The following is a 22138-nucleotide window of genomic DNA, read 5'->3' as shown; positions in this document are numbered from 1 at the left end:
CACACTGCGCAAATCAACTTCATTGCAATCATTCATTGTGCTTAAATTATATGAAAATGATATATTAGTCCTAGCTAGATTAATCATAGGGGACTTGATCATCTCAATGAATTCAACATTTTGACATTGTAAACTATAGTCTTTATTTTATTTTATTTATTTTACCTTTATTTTACTAGGCAAGTCAGTTAAGAACAAATTCTTATTTTCAATGACGGCCTAGGAACAGTGCCTTGTTCAGGGGCAGAACGACAGATTTGTACCTTGTCAGCTCGGGGATTTGAACTTGCAACCTTTCGGTTACTAGTCCAACGCTCTAACCACTAGGCTACCTGACGCCCCAAAACATAGTTCAAATAGCTGTACAAATTAACAAAACCTATACATAGAAAACTCTTAAACTCAGTCAAAACCTGCCTTAGCCTCAAACCTGCCTTAGTAAGCAGAGATACTGCATAAATGAGGCCAACTACCCAGATGCCTAATTACAAAGCTAGGAGCATCTACTTATAAGAGGTGGCTTGCTTGTTCTTTTACTAGCCTGGTCTCAGACCCGTTGTCTCCTTCTATAGCCTGGTCCCAGATCTGTTGTCTCCTTCTATAGCCTGGTCCCAGATCTGTTGTCTCCTTCTATAGCCTGGTCCCAGACCCGTTGTCTCCTTCTATAGCCTAGTCCCAGATCTGTTGTCTCCTCCTGTAGCCTGGTCCCAGATCTGTTGTCTCCTTCTATAGCCTGGTCTCAGACCTGTTTGTGCTCTTGCCAACTCTATTGCAAGTCAAATATGACAAGTATTGGCATGACATTGGCTGACAAGGAGTTGGCAATGATAGCACCAACAGAATGGCCCTCAGGCTAGTATTTTACAGTACCAGAACCACATTGTTATTTTATTGAGGGGATAAGGCATTGACACTGGTTTGACTGAGTTGGACCCTTAAAATAATCCCTGACAAACTTCTCAGCTGTCATTTGACAGTAAATATAATCACTTTGCATCACATTCAGACCCCCGGGTTCAAATAGTACTTGTTTTCTTGAGGTGGCCGTACAACGGAACCACTGAAAACAGATTGAAAAGTACAAGTAAGGAAATAAAGACGACTTGGACCTGGGTCTGGTTACATCTCAAGAGTAACACAAGATAGTAATGACTAACTGGCAAACTGTTGAAAACAAGACATAGTGCATGATGCCCTTAATAAACTAGTGCTGTGTCAGTGGACTGTACTCTCAACACAGTTACAGGACGACACCTAACAAATGTACTTATGCAAAGCACACCTACTTTGGTTTAAATTATGAGCCTTAACTATATGTATAAAATAAATTACATTTACATTTTTAAAAATAATTACTACAATTTGTAGCAAAGCGTTTCTGATATTAAAAGTTCATATCTACGTTGGTTAGTGTAGTAGGTCAGAACGAAGAATTTTGGGTGGCCAGAATATGGTCATCGGTGCCTCAAAACACACGACGCCTCTATTTAGTCTGTCATTCGTCTTCATTTCAACGAGGAACTAGTGACACTTTATGACACCCCATCCGCAAAATAAAATGGCACAGACGGACAGTGGAAGTGCTGATTGTCGAGGTTCACTGGTCTCAAGTCAATTTAGCTGAACTGTCTTGACAATAGATCTGGAAACCAGAGAGGAAAACAGCTATTTTTTTTAGTAAAAAAATCAAATAAAATCAGATGAGGCACAATTTACACCCCATCAATATAAGACTGACCCCCCTCCCCCTATTCATCATTAACCCACTCTGTTGATCCCGACCACTCATACGAGACAATTTCAGACATTATACACAATTAGGAATAGACCCAATTGACGGACTCTCGGTCCCTCTTCGAAACGGCACAACTATGCTGCCACCGTCTCAGTGAACCAAATGGGTTGGTGGTTTTAGCTACGGTTAACCACTATAGCTTCCGCTCGCCAGCCAAAATGCTGCAGTACAGCGTGTTCGTGAGGGGAACGTAGCTTTTCTCGGAGAAATCCAGGAAATAGAGAGGGCCACAGATTGTTGAAGGGTTGAATCCGCTCTCCACTAGATTGAATTTCTGCTGCTTGAAGGTTCCCGTCATCTCCATTGATTCCTACAACATAGAAGTAGAAGATGTGATGGTACTCGTTCATTATTCCATATTCTGATCTGTATTCTCTGGTTGTGGGATTATTTTTCAATGACCCAAACAGAAGTTAACTTTCACAATCTAAAAATTGTACAATTACACTTTATGCTAAAATAATTATTTGACAACTTGGCAAGCATTATTCAAAAAACTCTGACATTCATCTGTTGACAATCAAAATGCAGAATGTCCATATAGATTACACAAACCAAACCACAGAATAATATTTACATAAAAGCTTAACGATACAACCCGTCAAAACCTTGAATCCTTCAATTACAAAACAATAGAAATGTAATCGGAATTTCAGTTTACTTCCTGAATTTAAATGGAATTGACCCTAACCCTGGTAAGATCTGCATGAAGTATATTTTCTGGGTGATTTAAATATTGACTGGCTATCATCAAGCTACCCACTAGGAAAACCAAGGTCCCAGACGCTGGGCCTAATATAGTGTTTAAGAGGTCATACAAGAAGTTTTGTAGTGATTCATATGTTGATGATGTAAAGAATATTTGCTGGTCTGTGGTGTGTAATGAGGAAGCTGCACTTGACGCATTTATGAAATTGCTTATTCCAGTTACTAATAAGCAGCACCCATTAAGAAAATGACTAAAAACTGTTCAGTACCCTTGGATTGATGAGGAATTGAAAAAATGATTTTGTTGAGAGGGATGAGTCAACAGGAATGGCAAATAAGTCTGGCTGCCCAACTGATTGGCAAACATACTGCAAATTCAGAAATCATGTGACTAAACTAAATGTTAAACTACACTATGAAACAAAGATAAAATACATAAAGAATGACAGAAAAAAGCTTTGCGACACCTTAAATTAAATGTTGGGGAAAAAAGCAACTCGGTTCCTTCAATTATTGAATCAGATGGCTCATTCATCACAAAGCCCACTGATATTGCAAACTACTTTAATGACCTTTTCATTGGCAAGATAAGCAAACTTAGGGATGACATGCCAGCAACAAACACTGACACTACACATCCAAGTATATCGGACCAAATTATGAAAGACAAGAATTGTACTTTTGAATTCGGTGTGGAAGAGGTGAAAAAATGATTGTTTTTAGACAACAAAGACAAGCCACCAGGGTCTGAGAATCTAGATGAAAATGACTGAGGATAATAGCAGATATGATATTGCCACTCCTAATTGATCTAAGCCTACTAGAAAGTGTGTGCCCTCAGGCCTGGAGGGAAGCTAAAGTCATTCCGCTACCCAAGAATAATAAAGCCCCCTTTACTGGCTCAAATAGACAACCAATCAGCCTGTTACCAACCCTTATTAAACTTCTGGGAAAAATGGTGTTTGACCAGATACAATGCTATTTTACAGTAAACAAATTGACAACAGAATTTCAGCACGCTTATAGGAAGGACACTCAACAAGCACAGCACTTACACAAATAACTAATGATTCGCTGAGAGAAATTGATTATAAAATGATTGTGGGGGCTGTCTTGTTAGACTTCCGTGCAGCCTTTGACGTTATTGATCATAGTCTGCTGCTGGAAAAACATATGTGTTATGGCTTTACACCCCCTGCTATAATGTGGACAGAGAGATACTTGTCTAACAGAACACAGAGGGTGTTCTTTAATGGAAGCCTATCAAATATAATCCAGTTAGAATCAGGAATTAGGGTAGCTGTTTAGGCCCCTTGCTTTTTAAAATTTCTACTAATGACGTGCCACTGACTGAGTAAAGCCAGAGTTTCTATGTATGCGGATGACTCAACACTATACACGTCAGCTACTACAGTGACTGAACTGACTGCAACACTCAACAAAGAGCTGCAGTTAGTTTCAGAATGGGTGGCAAGGAATAAGTTAGCCCTAAATATTTCTAAAACTAAAAGCATTGTAATTGGAACAAAACACTCACTAAACCCCAACTAAATCTTGTAATAAATAATGTGGAAATTGAGATGACTATGCTTGGAGTAACACTAGATTGTAAACTGTCATGGTCAAAACATATTGATGCAGTTGTAGCTAAGACGGGGAGAAGTCTGTTTAGAATAAAGCAATGCTCTGCCTTCTTAACAACACTATCAACAATGCAGGTCCTACAGACGCTAGTTTTGTCGCACCTTGACTAATGTTCAGTCGTGTGGTCAGGTGTCACAAAAAATGACTTTGCAATTGGCTCAGAACAGGGCAGCACGGCTGGCCCTTGGATGTACACAGAGGGCTAATATTAATAATATGCACGTCAATCTCTCCTGGCTGAAAGTGGAGGAGAGATTGACTTCATCACTACTTTTATTTATGAGAGGTATTGACATGTTGAATGCACCGAGCTGTCTGTCTATACTACTGGCACACAGCTCAGACACCCATGCATAACCCACAAGACGTCTCTTCACAGTCCCCAAGTCCAGAACAGACTATGGCAGACGCATAGTACTACATAGAGCCATGACTAAATGGAACTCTATTCCACAGTACTACATAGAGCCATGACTACATGGAACTCTATTCCACAGTACTACATAGAGCCATGACTACATGGAACTCTATTCCACAGTACTACATAGAGCCATGACTACATGGAACTCTATTCCACAGTACCACATAGAGCCATGACTAAATGGAACTCTATTCCACAATACTACATAGAGCCATGACTACATGGAACTCTATTCCACATCAAGTAACTGACGGAAAGCAGTACAATTAGATTTAGCTGCTTTGGCAGCAGCTAATGGGGATCCATAATAAATACAATTTAAAAATGGAACGTTCTCTACAATGACATTGACCTGTCAGTACTGTAGTGTACACATGTGACCAGAAGAGGCCACCACTATAACAAAGTATTTCTTCGCGCTTTTACAATCAATCATTGACATCCCTTACAGATAAGCAAACAATGATCTATTCATTCCTGTCTAATTACTGTCATACCCTTGGTAAGAGAAGCTTAAGTAAACATTTTAAAAACAGAGTCCACAAGTCAAAACACTGGAAAAAGTGAGCTTTAGAAAATTGCCTCTACTTCATCAGATCATGTCAAGGAAGTCGGTGTGTCAAACGTTCCTTACCTGAAGCCTTATGAAGAGAGGACGAGCATAGCCTGGTAGATCATTGAGGACGTGGTCAAATAGCTTCTTCCCGCTAAACTCACATTCAGGCCTCACGATGATGGCGGCCATTCCGGCTCTTCCCTCATTTCCTGTGAATACAAATGGTGCCCCATGAGTCACTTCGCGTTACTCCAATTTCACCCCCTTTCATTACGGGTGGCTCATTCGAGATGGATGTGACAAAAGGCCTTTCACCTCAGTTCTAGGCAGGGAGCACAGTGAGACCCATATGGCATGCTATTCCTTATATAGTGCACTACTTTTGACCAAGGCCTATAAGGTCGTGCACTATATAGGGAATATGGTGGCATTTGGGACACAGTCCATGACATCTTCCACTGTGTGGCATGGTCTAATTGGAAACATTACATCAATCATTCATCTCAAATAGGGACAATTATTCTACAAACACAAGGTCTTTCATGCCACCACAGTGTGATTGATGAAGCAGAAGCATAGCAATGGGATCACACACAGAGAGACACGTACACCACACAGACACAAACATGTACACACACACACACACACATAGATAGAGACACACAGACAGAGACAGGACACCACACATAGACACAAACATACATGTACACAGACAGAGATAGAGACACACAGACAGAGACGGGACACCACACATAGACACAAACATGTACACACACAGAGACAGGACATGTGTACCTGGAATCTCCACCCCATAGACATTGGCCTCTTGGATAAAGTCTACCAGTCCGAGCACCTCTGTCACTTCTGTTGTTGCCACGTTTTCACCCTTCCACCTGAAATCATAAATCATCAAAAAGAGGCTGGGAACGTTTGTCTCTAAGAGTGAGTGAAAACAAGTCCCTTAAAATGTGTCCCCTAAATTAACTGAAGTATTTTCAATATTACCTCATTGGTCAGAAAGGAGGCACACCCCCCCCCACCAATATATTTGTATGATGAACTGACCTGTCGTGACATTATGTAAAGTCAGTCATATTATGACATGCAGTACTGTAATTCTGACAGAGTGACTTCATCTTCACCATGTTCATTCAACACACGTGTGCCATCAGTTGTCCTGCCCGTCTTAACTCAATGAGATGACGTCCACCTTCCCAGTGAGCAAAACTGGTGGAAGTTATATACTGTCATTTCTTCTTTTCTTTTTTTTTTGTGTGAATTTTTACCCCTTTTTCTCCCCAATTTCGTGGTATCCAATTGTTGTAGTAGCTACTGTCTAGTCTCATCGCTACAACTCCCGTACGGGCTCGGGAGAGACGAAGGTTGAAAGTCATGCGTCCTCCGATACACAACCCAACCAGCCGTACTGCTTCTTAACACAGCGCACATCCAACCCGGAAGCCAGCCGCACCAATGTGCCGGAGGAAACACTGTGTACCTGGCAACCTTGGTTAACGCTCACCGCGCCCGGCCCGCCACAGGAGTCGCTGGTGCGCGATGAGACAAGGACATCCCTACCGACCATGCCCTCCCTAACCCGGACGACGCTAGGCCAATTGTGCATCGCCCCTCGGACCTCCCGGTCGCCGCCGGTTACGACAGAGCTTTGGACGCGAACCCAGTGACTCTGATGGCACAGCTGGCGCTGCAGTACAGCGCCCTTAACCACTGCGCCACCCGGGAGGCCCTTATATGTAATTTCAACGACAAAACTGTTTTGAAATTTACATCTCACTTCAACCAAATTTTGCCCACCGGGTCACGTGGCGAGTAAACTATTACAATAACCCAGAGAAAACATGGTCATGTCAATTCAGATCCTCCACCTGAAAGTGTCCCCCACTCGGTCCTTGAAACAGATAAAGTCCTCAGCATCTTCAGCCATGAGGTCTCCAGTGTTGAAGTACGCGTCTCCCTTCACGAACACGTTCCTCATCAACTTCTTCTCGGTCAGCTGTTTGCTCCCCGCGTAGCCAAAGAAGGGACTGGAGGCGCCAATCTTGGACAAGAGAAGACCCGTCTCACCTAGGGAGAAGACACACAAAGGGGAAAGTAAATCGTTTGGTCAGAATTTTCTAAATGTCTGCCATCATTCCCACGTGAAGTTGTTCCTAACCACGTGACCTGACATTCTAGAGTCGGCAGCGCAGTTCAACATTGTAACAAAACCAATCGATATTTCCACCATGCATTGAGAGACGTTGGGTTGGCTAATGGCTGCTATAGCACAGCATGAATGCCTATAGCACAGCATGAATGCCTATAGCACAGCATGAATGCCTATAGCACAGCATGAATGCCTATAGCACAGCATGTTTGCCTATAGCACAGCACGAATGCCTATAGCACAACACGAATGCCTATAGCACAGCATGGATGCCTATAGCACAGCATGGATGCCTATAGCACAACATGAATGCCTATAGCACAACATGAATGCCTATAGCACAACATGAATGCCTATAGCACAACATGAATGCCTATAGCACAGCATGGATGCCTATAGCACAGCATGAATGCCTATAGCACAGCATGAATGCCTACAGTGCTTGAGAAGGAGGCCATTTGATATATTGACATATTTTTCCATATGGGTGTAATTATCAAAAGCACCAAAAAAAACAGCCATTAGCCAACCCAACGTCTCTCAATGCATGGTGGAAATATCGATTGGTTTTGTTACATTTTTGCTGCCCAGTCCAACAGAAAAGTCTGTACATACTGACAGGGTCCGTCAATCAATTATCTACTAAAAACAACATTTCTCCCGTCTCAATTCCATCCAATCTATCACCACACCCCAACCATACTCTGGCGACAACAATGCCTTCACAAATGCGTTTCAAGTGTTTTGGTTACAAACAGGCCTGACGTGAACCAATGTTGTTATGTTTGTTTCTACAACAGCGGCAAACCAATTTCCCCATTATGGGATAATAAAATAAATGTAAATTGGAGTACAATTCAGTATACAACTGTGAGCAACCAATAAAAACAGTACTACTACTACAACACCAACAACAACATGTACTACTACTACTACTGTTTGAGTTATTACCCTTGTTAACGTGTTGACAGAAGCCCTGGCTGTTCCTGACCGGCTCATCTCGTACCATGTCATACCTTACCAGGTCATACTTGAAGAGGAGCTGCAAGAAAGGAAAAGAAGAAAAAAAAACATACAAAAGGACCTACATTATAATTCATTTGAGTTGTGGGCAATAGGGCATTAGTAAGATATAGCACATATCTTTATGCCATTAAGCAAAGGGTCTCTGGTCACATGACATCATGCATTCAACCTATTAGGTTTGTTCTAAACAGGTTATTTTCCCAATCATTTCGCTCTGAACAGTACCATTACAGTAAGGATTGATATCGTCCCTTTCTGTTATTTTTTTTAAACCTATGAAATCAACATTAAATTACTTCACCAATGGATAGAGCCGCTTGCTACGGAGTGGGCAAGTTATGACCCTTGCATTGGACAGACAAGTGTAGTGTAGGGTGCGAGGTGCGACAAATTTTGCGGGTGAGGAGAGCGCTGAGCATCTCGTTGTTATGACGTGTTATCTGAATTAGACCCACAGAAATATACCTACGGAGGAACGTCTCTATGAAGATGTTTGATCTTCAGAGACTTGGCTTACCTAACGTTGGACCAGAGCTACCTAACGTTGGACCAGAGCTACCTAACGTTGGACCAGAGCTACCTAACGTTGGACCAGAGCTACCTAACGTTGGACCAGAGCTACCTAACGTTGGACCAGAGCTACCTAACGTTGGACCAGAGCTACCTAACGTTGGACCAGAGCTACCTAACGTTGGACCAGAGCTACCTAACGTTGGACCAGAGCTACCTAACGTTGGACCAGAGCTAGCCCTTGACCTTGACTCAGTTCCATTACATTACACATAATGCCAACTAGAGTTTGAGTGACGGACCAGAGTTAGCTAACTAACAAGCTTGTGTGTGCAGAGCGACACCAGAACTCAAATTAAAACACGTTTTACCTTTTTGTAATGAATAAATCCAATGTGAAACGTGATAACTACAGTTTCCTTACCTAGCATTGAAAAAGATAATTCATTGTTCTCTAAAAATCTCTGAATCAGGCCTGTAACATTAGTAGCTACAGTAGACTATGCATACTTCAGGGGCAGGGGAAGGTAGCGCACACACACACACACACACAAACACACACACACACACATGTCCAACTGCCAGGTAGGTAGTCACTGGAATACGTTTGAGTGACAGACAGTGCTTTACATAAACGCTTTGTTGCATTTTTTTTTTATGAGACTGGAGGGGGAAAAAAATGCCCTGGAATGTACCCCAACCATGCTCATAAAATAACGATTCTGTTCCGGAACAGTATAGATCACCTTCATTCATAGTTCTGGTTCTGTTCTTTGGAAGTTCTTTTTATTGTCCTGTTTCCTGAACTGGTTCCAACCCCTGGTTGAAAGCATTCCTTCCGTACATCATTACTGTATAGGCCGTTGTACAAGGCCATTTCCATAGAAAGTCAGTATTCTTGAGAAATAACGTATGTGTTGTGGGAGTGCACATTCCCATCTAACAGCTAAAAAATGTTTGTTTTTAAAAAAAATCCCTTGTGGAATTAAAAAGAATGGTCACAAAAGGTATCAAATGCTCCCTTTCTTTCGATTTGTTCAATTCCTTTGATGTTCAATAGTTCTACAAAATCTGATTTAATCAAGTATCTTCCTGTTGTTGCAATGCCCTCTGCAATACTGTATTTCTGGTTTTGATGCACATATGCACAACAACAAAAAACACCCACACAATGAATACCTTTCACTCCAGGGAATCTGTACACACACACACACACACACACACACACACACACACACACACACACACACACCACCTTCATATCACCCCTATTGCAATGTGTAGCCTATGGTATCAAATGTGTGGATTAACCCACTGCATAACCTGTCCCCTGACTCAAATCCATAAACTCCTTTGGTTATCAACAACAACAACAAACACTTTGGCAGTGTAATGCAATGAATACTGCACATTTTTGAGCTTTCCAAGAAATGTTTTCCAGTACTGTTAGTTAGTTTAAATGGAAAGATTGGGTCTGGCACACAAAGCTACACTGTGTAGGTTTAGCAAAACAGGTTGGACTCTGGGTAATAAATGGGTAATACTTTCAGGGTAACACGTTATGCTGATGTACTGTTTATAAATGCATTACTTATGGGTTATGAATGCATTAAAAGTCCCTATGTAGGTACCCTTATAATAAAAGGTTATGCATTAAAAATGTTACTTAGAATTTAAAGAAGAAGACATTCCTCAGTCACACATTCCACAGTAAGGGAGGATAAACAAAACAGTCGCTAACATTACGCGCACCTGCCACCATCATTACGCGCACCTGCCACCATCATTACGCGCACCTGCCACCATCATTACGCGCACCTGCCACCATCATTACGCGCACCTGCCACCATCATTACGCGCACCTGCCACCATCATTACGCGCACCTGCCACCATCATTACCCGCACCTGCCACCATCATTACGCGCACCTGTCCCCATCATTACGCGCACCTGCCCCCATCATTACGCGCACCTGTCCCCATCATTACGCGCACCTGTCCCCATCATTACGCGCACCTGTCCCCATCATTACGCGCACCTGCCACCATCATTACGCGCGCCTGCCACTATCATTACGCGCGCCTGCCACCATCATTACGCGCGCCTGCCACCATCACTACGCGCGCCTGCCACCATCACTACGCGCGCCTGCCACCATCACTACGCGCGCCTGTCCCCATCACTACGCGCGCCTGTCCCCATCACTACGCGCGCCTGTCCCCATCACTACGCGCGCCTGTCCCCATCACTACGCGCGCCTGTCCCCATCACTACGCGCGCCTGTCCCCATCACTACGCGCGCCTGTCCCCATCATTACGCGCGCCTGCCACCATCATTACGCGCGCCTGCCACCATCATTACGCGCGCCTGCCACCATCATTACGCGCGCCTGCCACCATCATTACGCGCGCCTGCCACCATCATTACGCGCGCCTGCCACCATCATTACGCGCACCTGCCACCATCATTACGCGCACCTGCCACCATCATTACGCGCACCTGTCACCATCATTACGCACACCTGTCCCCATCATTACGCGCACCTGCCACCATCATTACGCGCACCTGCCACTATCATTACGCGCACCTGCCACTATCATTACGCGCACCTGCCACCATCATTACCCGCACCTGCCACCATCATTACGCGCACCTGCCACCATCATTACGCGCACCTGTCCCCATCATTACGCCACTGCCACTCATTACGCGCACCTGTCCCCATCATTACGCGCACCTGCCACTATCATTACGCGCACCTGCCACCATCATTACGCGCACCTGCCACCATCATTACGCGCACCTGCCACCATCATTACATGCCACTATCATTACGCACCTGTCCCCATCATTACGCGCACCTGCCACTATCATTACGCGCACCTGCCACCATCATTACGCGCACCTGCCACCATCATTACGCGCACCTGCCACCATCATTACGCGCACCTGCCACCTGCGCACCTGCCACTCATTACGCGCGCCTGCCACCATCATTACCCGCACCTGCCACCATCATTACGCCACCTGCCACCATCATTACGCGCACCTGTCCCCATCATTACGCGCAACTGCCACTATCATTACGCGCACCTGTCCCCATCATTACGCCACCTGCCACTATCATTACGCGCACCTGCCACCATCATTACCCGCACCTGCCACCATCATTACGCGCACCTGCCACCATCATTACGCGCACCTGCCACCATCATTACGCGCACCTGTCCCCATCATTACGCGCACCTGCCACTATCATTACGCGCACCTGCCACCATCATTACGCGCACCTGCCACCATCATTACGCGCACCTGCCACCATCATTACGCGCAACTGCCACTATCATTACGCGCACCTGTCCCCATCATTACGCGCACCTGCCACTATCATTACGCGCACCTGCCACCATCATTACGCGCACCTGCCACCATCATTACGCGCACCTGCCACCATCACTACGCGCACCTGCCACCATCACTTGCCACCATCACTACGCGCACCTGCCACCATCACTACGCGCACCTGCCACCATCATTACGCGCACCTGTCCCCATCATTACGCGCACCTGCCACCATCATTACGCACACCTGCCACCATCACTACGGGCACCTGCCACCATCATTACGCACACCTGCCACCATCATTACGCACACCTGCCACCATCATTACGCGCACCTGCCACCATCATTACGCACACCTGCCACCATCATTACGCACACCTGCCACCATCATTACGCGCACCTGTCCCCATCATTACGCACACCTGCCACCATCATTACGCGCACCTGTCCCCATCATTACGCGCACCTGTCCCCATCATTACGCGCACCTGTCCCCATCATTACGCGCACCTGCCACTATCATTACGCGCACCTGCCACCATCATTACGCGCACCTGTCCCCATCATTACGCGCACCTGCCACCATCATTACGCGCACCTGCCACCATCATTACGCGCACCTGCCACCATCATTACGCGCACCTGTCCCCATCATTACGCGCACCTGTCCCCATCATTACGCGCACCTGTCCCCATCATTACGCCCACCTGTCCCCATCATTACGCCCACCTGTCCCCATCATTACGCGCACCTGCACTTCATGAGACTCACCTGGACTCCATAATCTTTCTGATTTCCTCCCCTATATCTGTCGATCCCTTTGGTTCTTTCCCCAGGTGTTATTAATTCTGTGTTTCATGTCCGTACGCTACTCGTGTTTCTTGTTTTGTTCCATGTTTCATTCATTATTAAATTCACTCCCTGTACTTTCTTTCCGACTCCTAGCGTACTCATTACACATCATTGTCTGTTTTGCAAATGACACCCTTTTCCTTACGTAGTCCACTCCTTTTGACCACGGCCTACAGGGCTCTGGTCAAAAGTAGTGCACTATATAGGGAATAGGGCGCCATTTGGGACACACAACTCATTTACACGTGTACTTACCTGAATTTAGACAAGATTGTACCAAGAAATAAAAAGCTGAAATGTCTCGAGTCATTAAGTTTTCAACCTCCTTTTCTTATGGCAAGCTTAAATAAGTTTAGGAGAATACTTATTGACAAGACATTCCTGCTTTATTTTTAATACATTTGTAAAAAAAAAAATAATCAAAACACATTATAGGGTATTGTGTATAGGCCAGTGACAAAAACAAATCTAAATGTAATAAGTTAAGACATCCATGTGGGTGTGAACACTTCCTGAAGGTAATCTATGTGCATTTGACGGTGTATGATAGTAGGGGCCAGACACACCGTTTTTTTGTTTCAAGAACTACAACGTTGATGGGTTTTTCACGCTCAACAGTTTCCTGTGTGTATCTAGAATGGTCCACCACCCCAAGGACATCCAGCCAACTTGACACAACTGTGGGAGGGCATTGGAGTCTACGTGGGCCAGCATCCCTGTGGAACGCTTTCGACACCTTGTAGAGTCCCATGCCCCGACGAATTGAGGCTGTTCTGAGGGCATAAAAGGGTACAACTTCATATTAGGAAGGTGATCTTAATGTTTTGTACACTCAGTGTATATACACAGGGTTTGTCTTCATATGAGATTTACAATTCTAATAATTGCCAATTAAATACTATATTGTCTTCTGGTTAGAATGCAAATCAGAAGAATATGATAACATACTGAATGCAAGATAACCAAAGGACCAGGGCAGTAACAATCAATCCCGACGGACGCCAAATAACAGAATTATAGATACTAGACTAACTACAGCATTCACAAGCTGTTTGATAAAAATCACAATGTGTGTAAATCACAATCTTGTTTTGTAAACTTAAAAAGGTTTTGTAGGTTGGTTTCTGGGTCAAGAGGCTTGAGTAGTGAGACCAGCCTAAGAATAGTTCATTTAAGATTAAGGTAAGATTAATCCTAAGTACTCTTACCCCACTCTACTAGTGCTTATAATGACAGATGTACAGAGTATATATATATATATATATATAATTTCGTGTTGGCATACAGCCCTTCCTATGTCAATGTGCAGGAGGGTACTTCAGCTGCCATGTTGTTTAAATCAGAGTACGTCAGAAAGTATGTTCCCGATTCTGGTGGCGTAGTCGGTTGAGCATTGGCCTACTAAGCATAGGATTGGCGGTTCAATCCTTGCTCTGGCCACCAACGCCCTCCTGACTTCTCAAGAATAATTAGGTTCCACCGCCACACACAATAAGTTACAAACTGAACATGTTCAAGGTGCGACATAAATATTCCAATTGAAAGAGCAAAAACTTATGTAGAAGACTAGGAGTAGCTAGTACAGTAGCTATACAGTCAACTTGCATTGAATCTAAATGCGTATGGGAGATTCCTTTCTCGTCTCTGCAACATGACATTTACATTCAAACTCCAGCACTCTGCACCATTGATCTTATCTCCCTATAGGTTCTTTGTCACCTCAAATGCCCCCTGAGATGTAACAGTGATTACAATGCCTACCTAATGCAGCATTACTTAACCTATTCTTTGTCAAGCTGGCTAGTCTTAGCAGTCTAAGAACACCCAGGTGAAGTCAGGTAGCCATGTTCTTTTTTATTAAGTACATTCAAAAAAATTATATGTAACTTTTTGTGGGACCCAAACAAATTGACATAGAATCTGAATTATAGATCTGTCATTCTCATTGAAAGCAAGTCTAAGAAGAGGTAGATCTGTTCTATTTCTATGCTTCCCGTTCACAAGTTTTGTTTGAGTCTTTTACTTTCGGTTTTGTACACCAGCTTCAAAATGGCGGGGGAAAAAATACAATATGTGTGGTTATTGAAAATATATTTCACAGCGGTTTAGATGGTACAATGATTCCATACACTATGACTGCTCGTTTAGTCACAAACTGGAATTAGGCGAACTATTAGAATTTTTGAAACCAGGAAATGGTGTAGCGATATCTGTACCTTTTAAGTCCTCGTCTCCCCAGAGATCTGCGTTATGAGGACTTCAGTGGACTCAATGACCAGTAAAGATGAGCAGTGCTAGTTAATCTGTGTTACGTGTCGTAACCATTGTTATGTGATGGTTTAAAACAGTGATACAGAAGTCTATTCCTTGAGGGCTGCAGTGGTCTCTTGTTTTCATGCTTTCGAATAAATCACGTTACAGAAAGGCTTGAGAATCAATTTACCTGGTTTGGTTTGAAATAATTGAATTATTTGCAGACAGTGAAATAACAAATACCAGAATGGTCCATCCTTCCTACTTTGACGGAAACCCTGATCCTCAGCTAAACTACATTGATTGTGTTAATTAAATGCAGTTCAATTCAATCATGTCTTCAGTGATTACCTTGAAGGAAGGAAGGAAGGAAGGCTTTTCTATTTGTATTTGAACTGAGCCCATGTTTCAGACAATACCGACTCCGCTCTCTCTCTCTCTAGTGTGGAGGGGAGAGAGCATTAAGGGCGCTTAGGGAGAAGTCAGGCATGTTTTAAACTAATATGGCTCACCTCAGAGTAAACCCAGTAATCTTTGATCCTTGTTGGATGAGTGCCAGAAGCACAGCACACATTGACACAGATAGTGTGACTGTGTCGTGTCTGACACAGATACAGACAACAGACCAAAGATACACACACCACACACACACAAAAGTGCCTTCTGGAAGTATTCAGACTCCTTGATTTCTTTCACATTTTTATCTTATTCTAAAATTAAGGAAGAAATCCTCAATCTACCGTACTCACAATACCCCATAATGACAAAGTGAAAACAGGTTTAGACATTTTTGCAAATGTATTAAAAATAAAATCTTTGCTAAGAGACTTGACATTGAGCTCAGGTGGATCCAGTTTCCATTGATCATCTTGGAGGTGTTTCTACAACTTGATTGGAGTCCCACCTGTGGTAAATTAAATTGACTGGACATGATTTAGAAAGGCAGACACCTGTCTGTATAAGGTCCCACAGTTGACAGTGCATGTCGGGGCAAAAACCAAGCCATGAGGTCGAAGGAATTGTCCGTAGAGCTCCGAGACAGGATTGTGTCGAGGCACAGATCTGGGGAAGGGTACCAAAACATTTTCGCATCAATGAAGGTCCCCAAGAGCACAGTGGCCTCCATTCTTAAATGAAAGAAGTTTGGAATCACCAAGATTCTTCCTAGAGCTGGCCACCCAGCCAAACTGAGCAAATGGGGGATAAGGGCCTTGGTCAGGGAGGTGACCAAGAACCCGATGGTCAGTCTGACAGAGCTCTAGAGTTCCTCTGTAGAGATGGGAGAACCTTCCAGAAGGACAACCATCTCCACAGCACTCTACCAATCAGGCCTTTATGGTAGAGTGGCGAGATGGAAGCCCTCCTTTGTAAAAGGTACATGAAAGCCCGCTCAGAGTTACCCGAAAGGCACCAAAAGGACTCTGACCATGACAAAATATTCTCTGGTCTGATGAAACCAAGCTTGAACCCTTTGGCCTGAATGCCAAGCATCAAGGCTGGAGGAAACCTGTCACCATCCCCACGGTGAAGCATGGTGGTGGTAGCATCATGCTGTGGGGATGTTTTTCAGTGGCAGGGACTGGGAGACCAGTCAGGATCAAGGCAAAGAAGATTGGAGCAAAGTACAGAGATCCATGTTGAAAACCTCCTCCAGAGCGCTCAGGAACTCAGACTGGGGTGAAAGTTAAACTTCCAACAGGACAATGACCCTAAGCACACAGCCACTCAACGCATGAGTGGCTTCGGGACAATTCTCTGAATGTCCTTGAGTTGCCCAGCCAGAGCCCAGGCTCGAACCCAATAAAAACATCTCTGGAGAGACCTGAAAATATCTGGGCAGCAACACTCCCCATCCAACCTGACAGAGCTTGAGAGGATCTGCAGAGAAGAATGGGAGAAACTCCCCAAATGCAGATGTGCCAAGCTTGTAGCGTCATACCCAAGAAGACTTGAGGCTGTAATCGCTGCCTAAGGTGCTTCAACACGTCATTGATTTAAAATATATACATCTTAATACATTAGCAAAAATATCTTAAAACCAGTTTTTGCTATGTCATTATATGGTATTGTGATGTCATTAGGGGGTATTGTGATGTCATTAGGGGGTATTGTGATGTCATTAGGGGGTATTGTGTGTAGATTGATGAGTGAAAAAAAAAACAATTTCATCCATTTTAGAATAAGGCTGTAATGTAAAAAAGTCAAGGGGTCTGAATACTTTACACACACACACACACACACACTTTTCACCTCATTGAGGGCCTGATTACTGAACAAATAGATTTTAAAAAAAAGTTTTATATTTAACCTTTATTTAACTAGGCAAGTCAGTTAAGAACAAATTCATATTTTACAATGACGGCCTACCCCGGCCAAACCCTAACCTGGACAACGCTGGCCCTATGGGACTCTTGATCACGGCCGGTTGTGATACAGCCTAGAATCGAACCAGGGCCTGTAGGGAGGCCACTAGCACAGATGCAAGACTTGAGTTGGGAAACACTGCGCTACATAATGTGTACTGTTGGGGTTACTGGACGACTGGAGTTGGGAAACACTGCGCTACATAATGTGTACTGTTGGAGTCACTGGAGGACTGGAGTTGGGAAACACTGCCCTACATAATGTGTACTGTTGGGGTTACTGGACGACTGGAGTTGGGAAACACTGCCCTACATAATGTGTACTGTTGGGGTTACTGGAGGACTGGAGTTGGAAAAACTGCCCTACATAATGTGTACTGTTGGGGTTACTGGAGGACTGGAAAACACTGCCCTACATAATGTGTACTGTTGGGGTTACTGGAGGACTGGAGTTGGGAAACACTGCCCTACATAATGTGTACTGTTGGGGTTACTGGAGGACTGGGAAACACTGCCCTACATAATGTGTACTGTTGGGGTTACTGGACGACTGGAGTTGGGAAACACTGCCCTACATAATGTGTACTGTTGGGGTTACTGGAGGACTGGAGTTGGAAAAACTGCCCTACATAATGTGTACTGTTGGGGTTACTGGAGGACTGGAAAACACTGCCCTACATAATGTGTACTGTTGGGGTTACTGGAGGACTGGAGTTGGGAAACACTGCCCTACATAATGTGTACTGTTGGGGTTACTGGAGGACTGGGAAACACTGCCCTACATAATGTGTACTGTTGGGGTTACTGGAGGACTGGAGTTGGGAAACACTGCCCTACATAATGTGTACTGTTGGGGTTACTGGAGGACTGGGAAACACTGCCCTACATAATGTGTACTGTTGGGGTTACTGGAGGACTGGAGTTGGGAAACACTGCCCTACATAATGTGTACTGTTGGGGTTACTGGAGGACTGGGAAACACTGCCCTAGATAATGTGTACTGTTGGGGTTACTGGAGGACTGGAGTTGGGAAACACTGCCCTACATAATGTGTACTGTTGGGGTTACTGGAGTTGGGAAAACCTGATTTTGGACACAGCAATTTCAATAATGGGCTAAGGGGACAAATTAACTTTTAAAAATTACTTTCAAATTTAGAGACTAATCTAATATTCTGGATCCAATGTTCAGTCAAGGCCAGTAATAATTACTTAGAACAATTAAATATATAATTTAAAAAATTTACTTTCTTTATTAATGTTATATGATCTCTGTGTCTGAGTAAGTGAGTTCCTACTAGGATGAATTCCATTGCATTCAATGCCCTTGTTAGGGCCAGGTTTCAGTTCGTGTGAAACCTTGAATCCAGCGGCAGTCTGTTTGTCCTATCATGTCAACTCGTCACTCATTGTCGTGCCAAATGTTTGGCTTCACAATAAGCAATGGAGTTTGGAAGAGCACAAATGTATCTGGGACCATGCTATCGCAAATCAGCAGATTGGGCATAAAGGGGAAACACTGATTGAATACATAGTTTGTCCAGAATTAATTTGTTCCAACGTAAGCCAGCTTTAAAATTTCCATACAATGGGTTGCCAGGTTGGCTATTTTTTTTGTTATCACCTTGTAGAAGAAGTTGGAGCGGCCCACAGCTCCGATCTTGCCGATGTGGTTCATGAAACACAGGTTGCCCTCTGTGGAGCCGTAGAGCTCGCACATGCGGATCTCGCCAAAACGTCGGTGGAACTCCCGCCACACGTCCTGCCGGAGCCCGTTTCCCACACCCATGTGCACCTTGTGCTTCTTCTCCCCCTCGGCCTGATGGGAAATGGAGTAAACAGCATGTTAGATACAAGCAGAGCACTCCTCCATTTAAAACTGACAAGTGTAAATAATATAGCATGGTTGACAATAATATACAGTATATGGCTCAGTTGTTAGAGAATGGTGCTTGTTCGATTCCCGCAGAGGACCAGTTTGAAAAAGTATGAAAAATGTATGCACTCACTACTGTAAGGATAAGACCGTCTGCTAAATGACTGAAATAATATACATCTCAAATGTTATTGGTCACATACACGTGTTTAGCAGATGTTATTGCGGGTGTAGCGAAATGCTTGTTTTTCTAGCTCCGACAGTACAGTAATATATAACAAGTAATATCTAACAATTTCACAACACATACCCAATACACAAATATCTAAGTAATGTAATTAAGACTATCCACATATGGACGAGTGATTCAGAGCAGCAAAAATTGAGTAGGATAGTATAGAATACGGTATATAAAGTTGAAGTCGGAAGGTTCAATACACCTTAGCCAAATACATTTAAACTCAGTTGTTCACAATTTCTGACATTTAATCCTAGTAAAAATTCCCTGTCTTAGGTCAGTTAGGATCACCACTTTATTTTAAGAATGTGAAATGTCAGAATAATAGTAGAGAGAACGATTTATTTAAGCTTTTATTTCCATGATGACGAGCAAAGAGCCAGAAGGTTTTAAGGTAGGCCTTGAAATATATCCAGAGGTACACCTCCTATTGACTCAAATGAAGTCAATTAGCCTTTCAGAAGCTTCTAAAGCCATGACATAATTTAATGGGATTTTCCAAGCTATTTAAAGTCAGTGTAAACTTCTGACCCACTGGAATTGTGATACAGTGAATTAAATATAAGTGGAATAATCTGTCTGTAAACAATTGTTGGAAAAATGACTTGTGTCATGCACAAAGTAGATGTCCTAAACGACTTGCCAAAACTATAGTTTGTTAACAATACATTTGTGGAGTGGTTGAAAAACAAGTTTTAATGACTCCAACCTAAGTGTTATGCAAACTTCCGGCTTCAACTGTATGAGATGGGTAGTGAAAGTTATACAAACGTTATTAAAGTGGCCAGTGATTTCAAGTCTATGGAGAAATTGTAGAAATTGCCTGTGAATATGAAGAATAATTGGTAATAACTTTACAAAATGCTTTAGGAATATTCTCAATACTTGAAGTCATCAATGTGGGTTTTTATTTAGCCGTGGTCTGAATTCCTTACACTGGCTCAGTTTTTAATTGTTTCCAGTCTCCTCTGGGAAAAAGATTGTTTTAAACGAGGAAGTCTGAGATTAACTGAGGTTAAATAAATGAAATAATACTGTGGAAACAAGTATTTCATTCAAGGAGGTCGGTTTTGGTGGGAAGAGAGCATGACTGAAATGGTTGAAAAAGACCAATGGCTCTGCGGTGAAGATTCCCCCATGTACAGATTATAATTATTTACCTGTATTTAACTAGGCAAGTCAGTTAATTAAGAACAAATTCTTATTTACAATGACGGTCTACCTTCTAGGCAGAGTTGCAAAGAAAAAGCCATATCTCAGACTGGCTAATAAAAAGAAAAGATTAAGACGGGCAAAAGAACACAGACACTGGACAGAGGAACTTTTCCTAGAAGGCCAACATCATGGAGTCGCCTTGTCCCATTTTGCGGGTACTATTCAATGAAGCTGTCAGCTGAGGACTTGTGAGGTATATGTTTCTCAAACTAGACACTCGAATGTACTTGTCCTCTTGCTCAGTTGTGCACCCGGGCCTCCCACTCCTCTTTCTATTCTGGTTAGAGACGGAGTAGTACACAGCGTTGTACGAGATGTTCAGTTTCTTGGAAATTTCTCACATGGAATAGCCTTAATTTCTCAGAACAAGAATAGACTGACAAGTTTCAAAAGAAAGGTATTTGTTTCTGACCATTTTGAGCCTGTAATTGAACCCACAAATGCTGATGCTCCAGATACTCAAAATAAATAAAATAAGGTCAGTTGTATTGCTTCTTTAAATCAGCACAACAGTTTTCAGCTATGCTAACATAATTGCAAAAGGGTTTTCTAATGATCAATTATCCTTTTAAAATTATAAACTTGGATTAGCTAACACAACGTGCAATTGGAACGTTGTAAAGCCATGACATAATTCTGGCTTATGTCGATATTTCATTTTTTTTTTTAAATCTGCCGTTTCCAGCTACAATAGTCATTCACAACATTAACAATGTCTACACTGCATTTCTGATCAATTTGATGTTGTTTTAATAGACAAAAAAAAACATTTTCTTTCAAGGACATTTCTAAGTGACCCCAAACTTTTGAACAGTAGTCTATGTATGTACATTCTGAAGCTGGCTTTGTTAGTTCTTTTCTAGTCCTATACAGACGTGGAAGCTGATAGTCAGGTTTTTCTATCCACAATCCAGACTACAATAGATGGCTTCCTAAAGAAAATCAAATCCAAACCTGGCCAAAAGAGCACTCTTCCTTGGCTAAATGGAGAAATCTGGAAATTGATGAAAGAACGAGATTATGCTCTAAAAACAGCCCTAAAATCTAAATTAGAGCATGACAGACGTAGGTTTACCATGCTGAGAAATAAGGTGATAAAAGAAATCAGACAGGCCAAGGCAAACTTTTTTATTAACATAATTGGTGAAGCAAAGGGAAATTCTAAATTGA

General features: G+C 43.0%; 1 protein-coding gene across 1 annotated transcript in view; it reads right to left on the bottom strand.

Annotated features, from left to right (window-relative positions):
- Positions 1-1743: 1743 nt before the first annotated feature.
- The window catches only part of slc27a6 (solute carrier family 27 member 6), a 32142-nt gene continuing 11747 nt past the window's right edge, over positions 1744-22138 (bottom strand). The window contains exons 5-10 of the mRNA XM_035766704.2: positions 19264-19458; positions 8243-8333; positions 7011-7209; positions 5920-6017; positions 5203-5333; positions 1744-2105 (exon numbers count right to left, since the gene is read on the bottom strand). Coding sequence (XP_035622597.1) covers positions 1929-2105; positions 5203-5333; positions 5920-6017; positions 7011-7209; positions 8243-8333; positions 19264-19458 — 891 coding nt within the window. The 3' untranslated portion in view covers positions 1744-1928. The remainder of the gene's footprint in view (positions 2106-5202; positions 5334-5919; positions 6018-7010; positions 7210-8242; positions 8334-19263; positions 19459-22138) is intronic.

This window comes from Oncorhynchus keta, chromosome 9, assembly GCF_023373465.1.
Source record: "Oncorhynchus keta strain PuntledgeMale-10-30-2019 chromosome 9, Oket_V2, whole genome shotgun sequence".
NCBI lineage: Eukaryota > Metazoa > Chordata > Actinopteri > Salmoniformes > Salmonidae > Oncorhynchus > Oncorhynchus keta.
The sequence above is the reverse complement of the archived record's forward strand: the minus strand, read 5'-3'. Positions and strand labels throughout refer to the sequence as shown.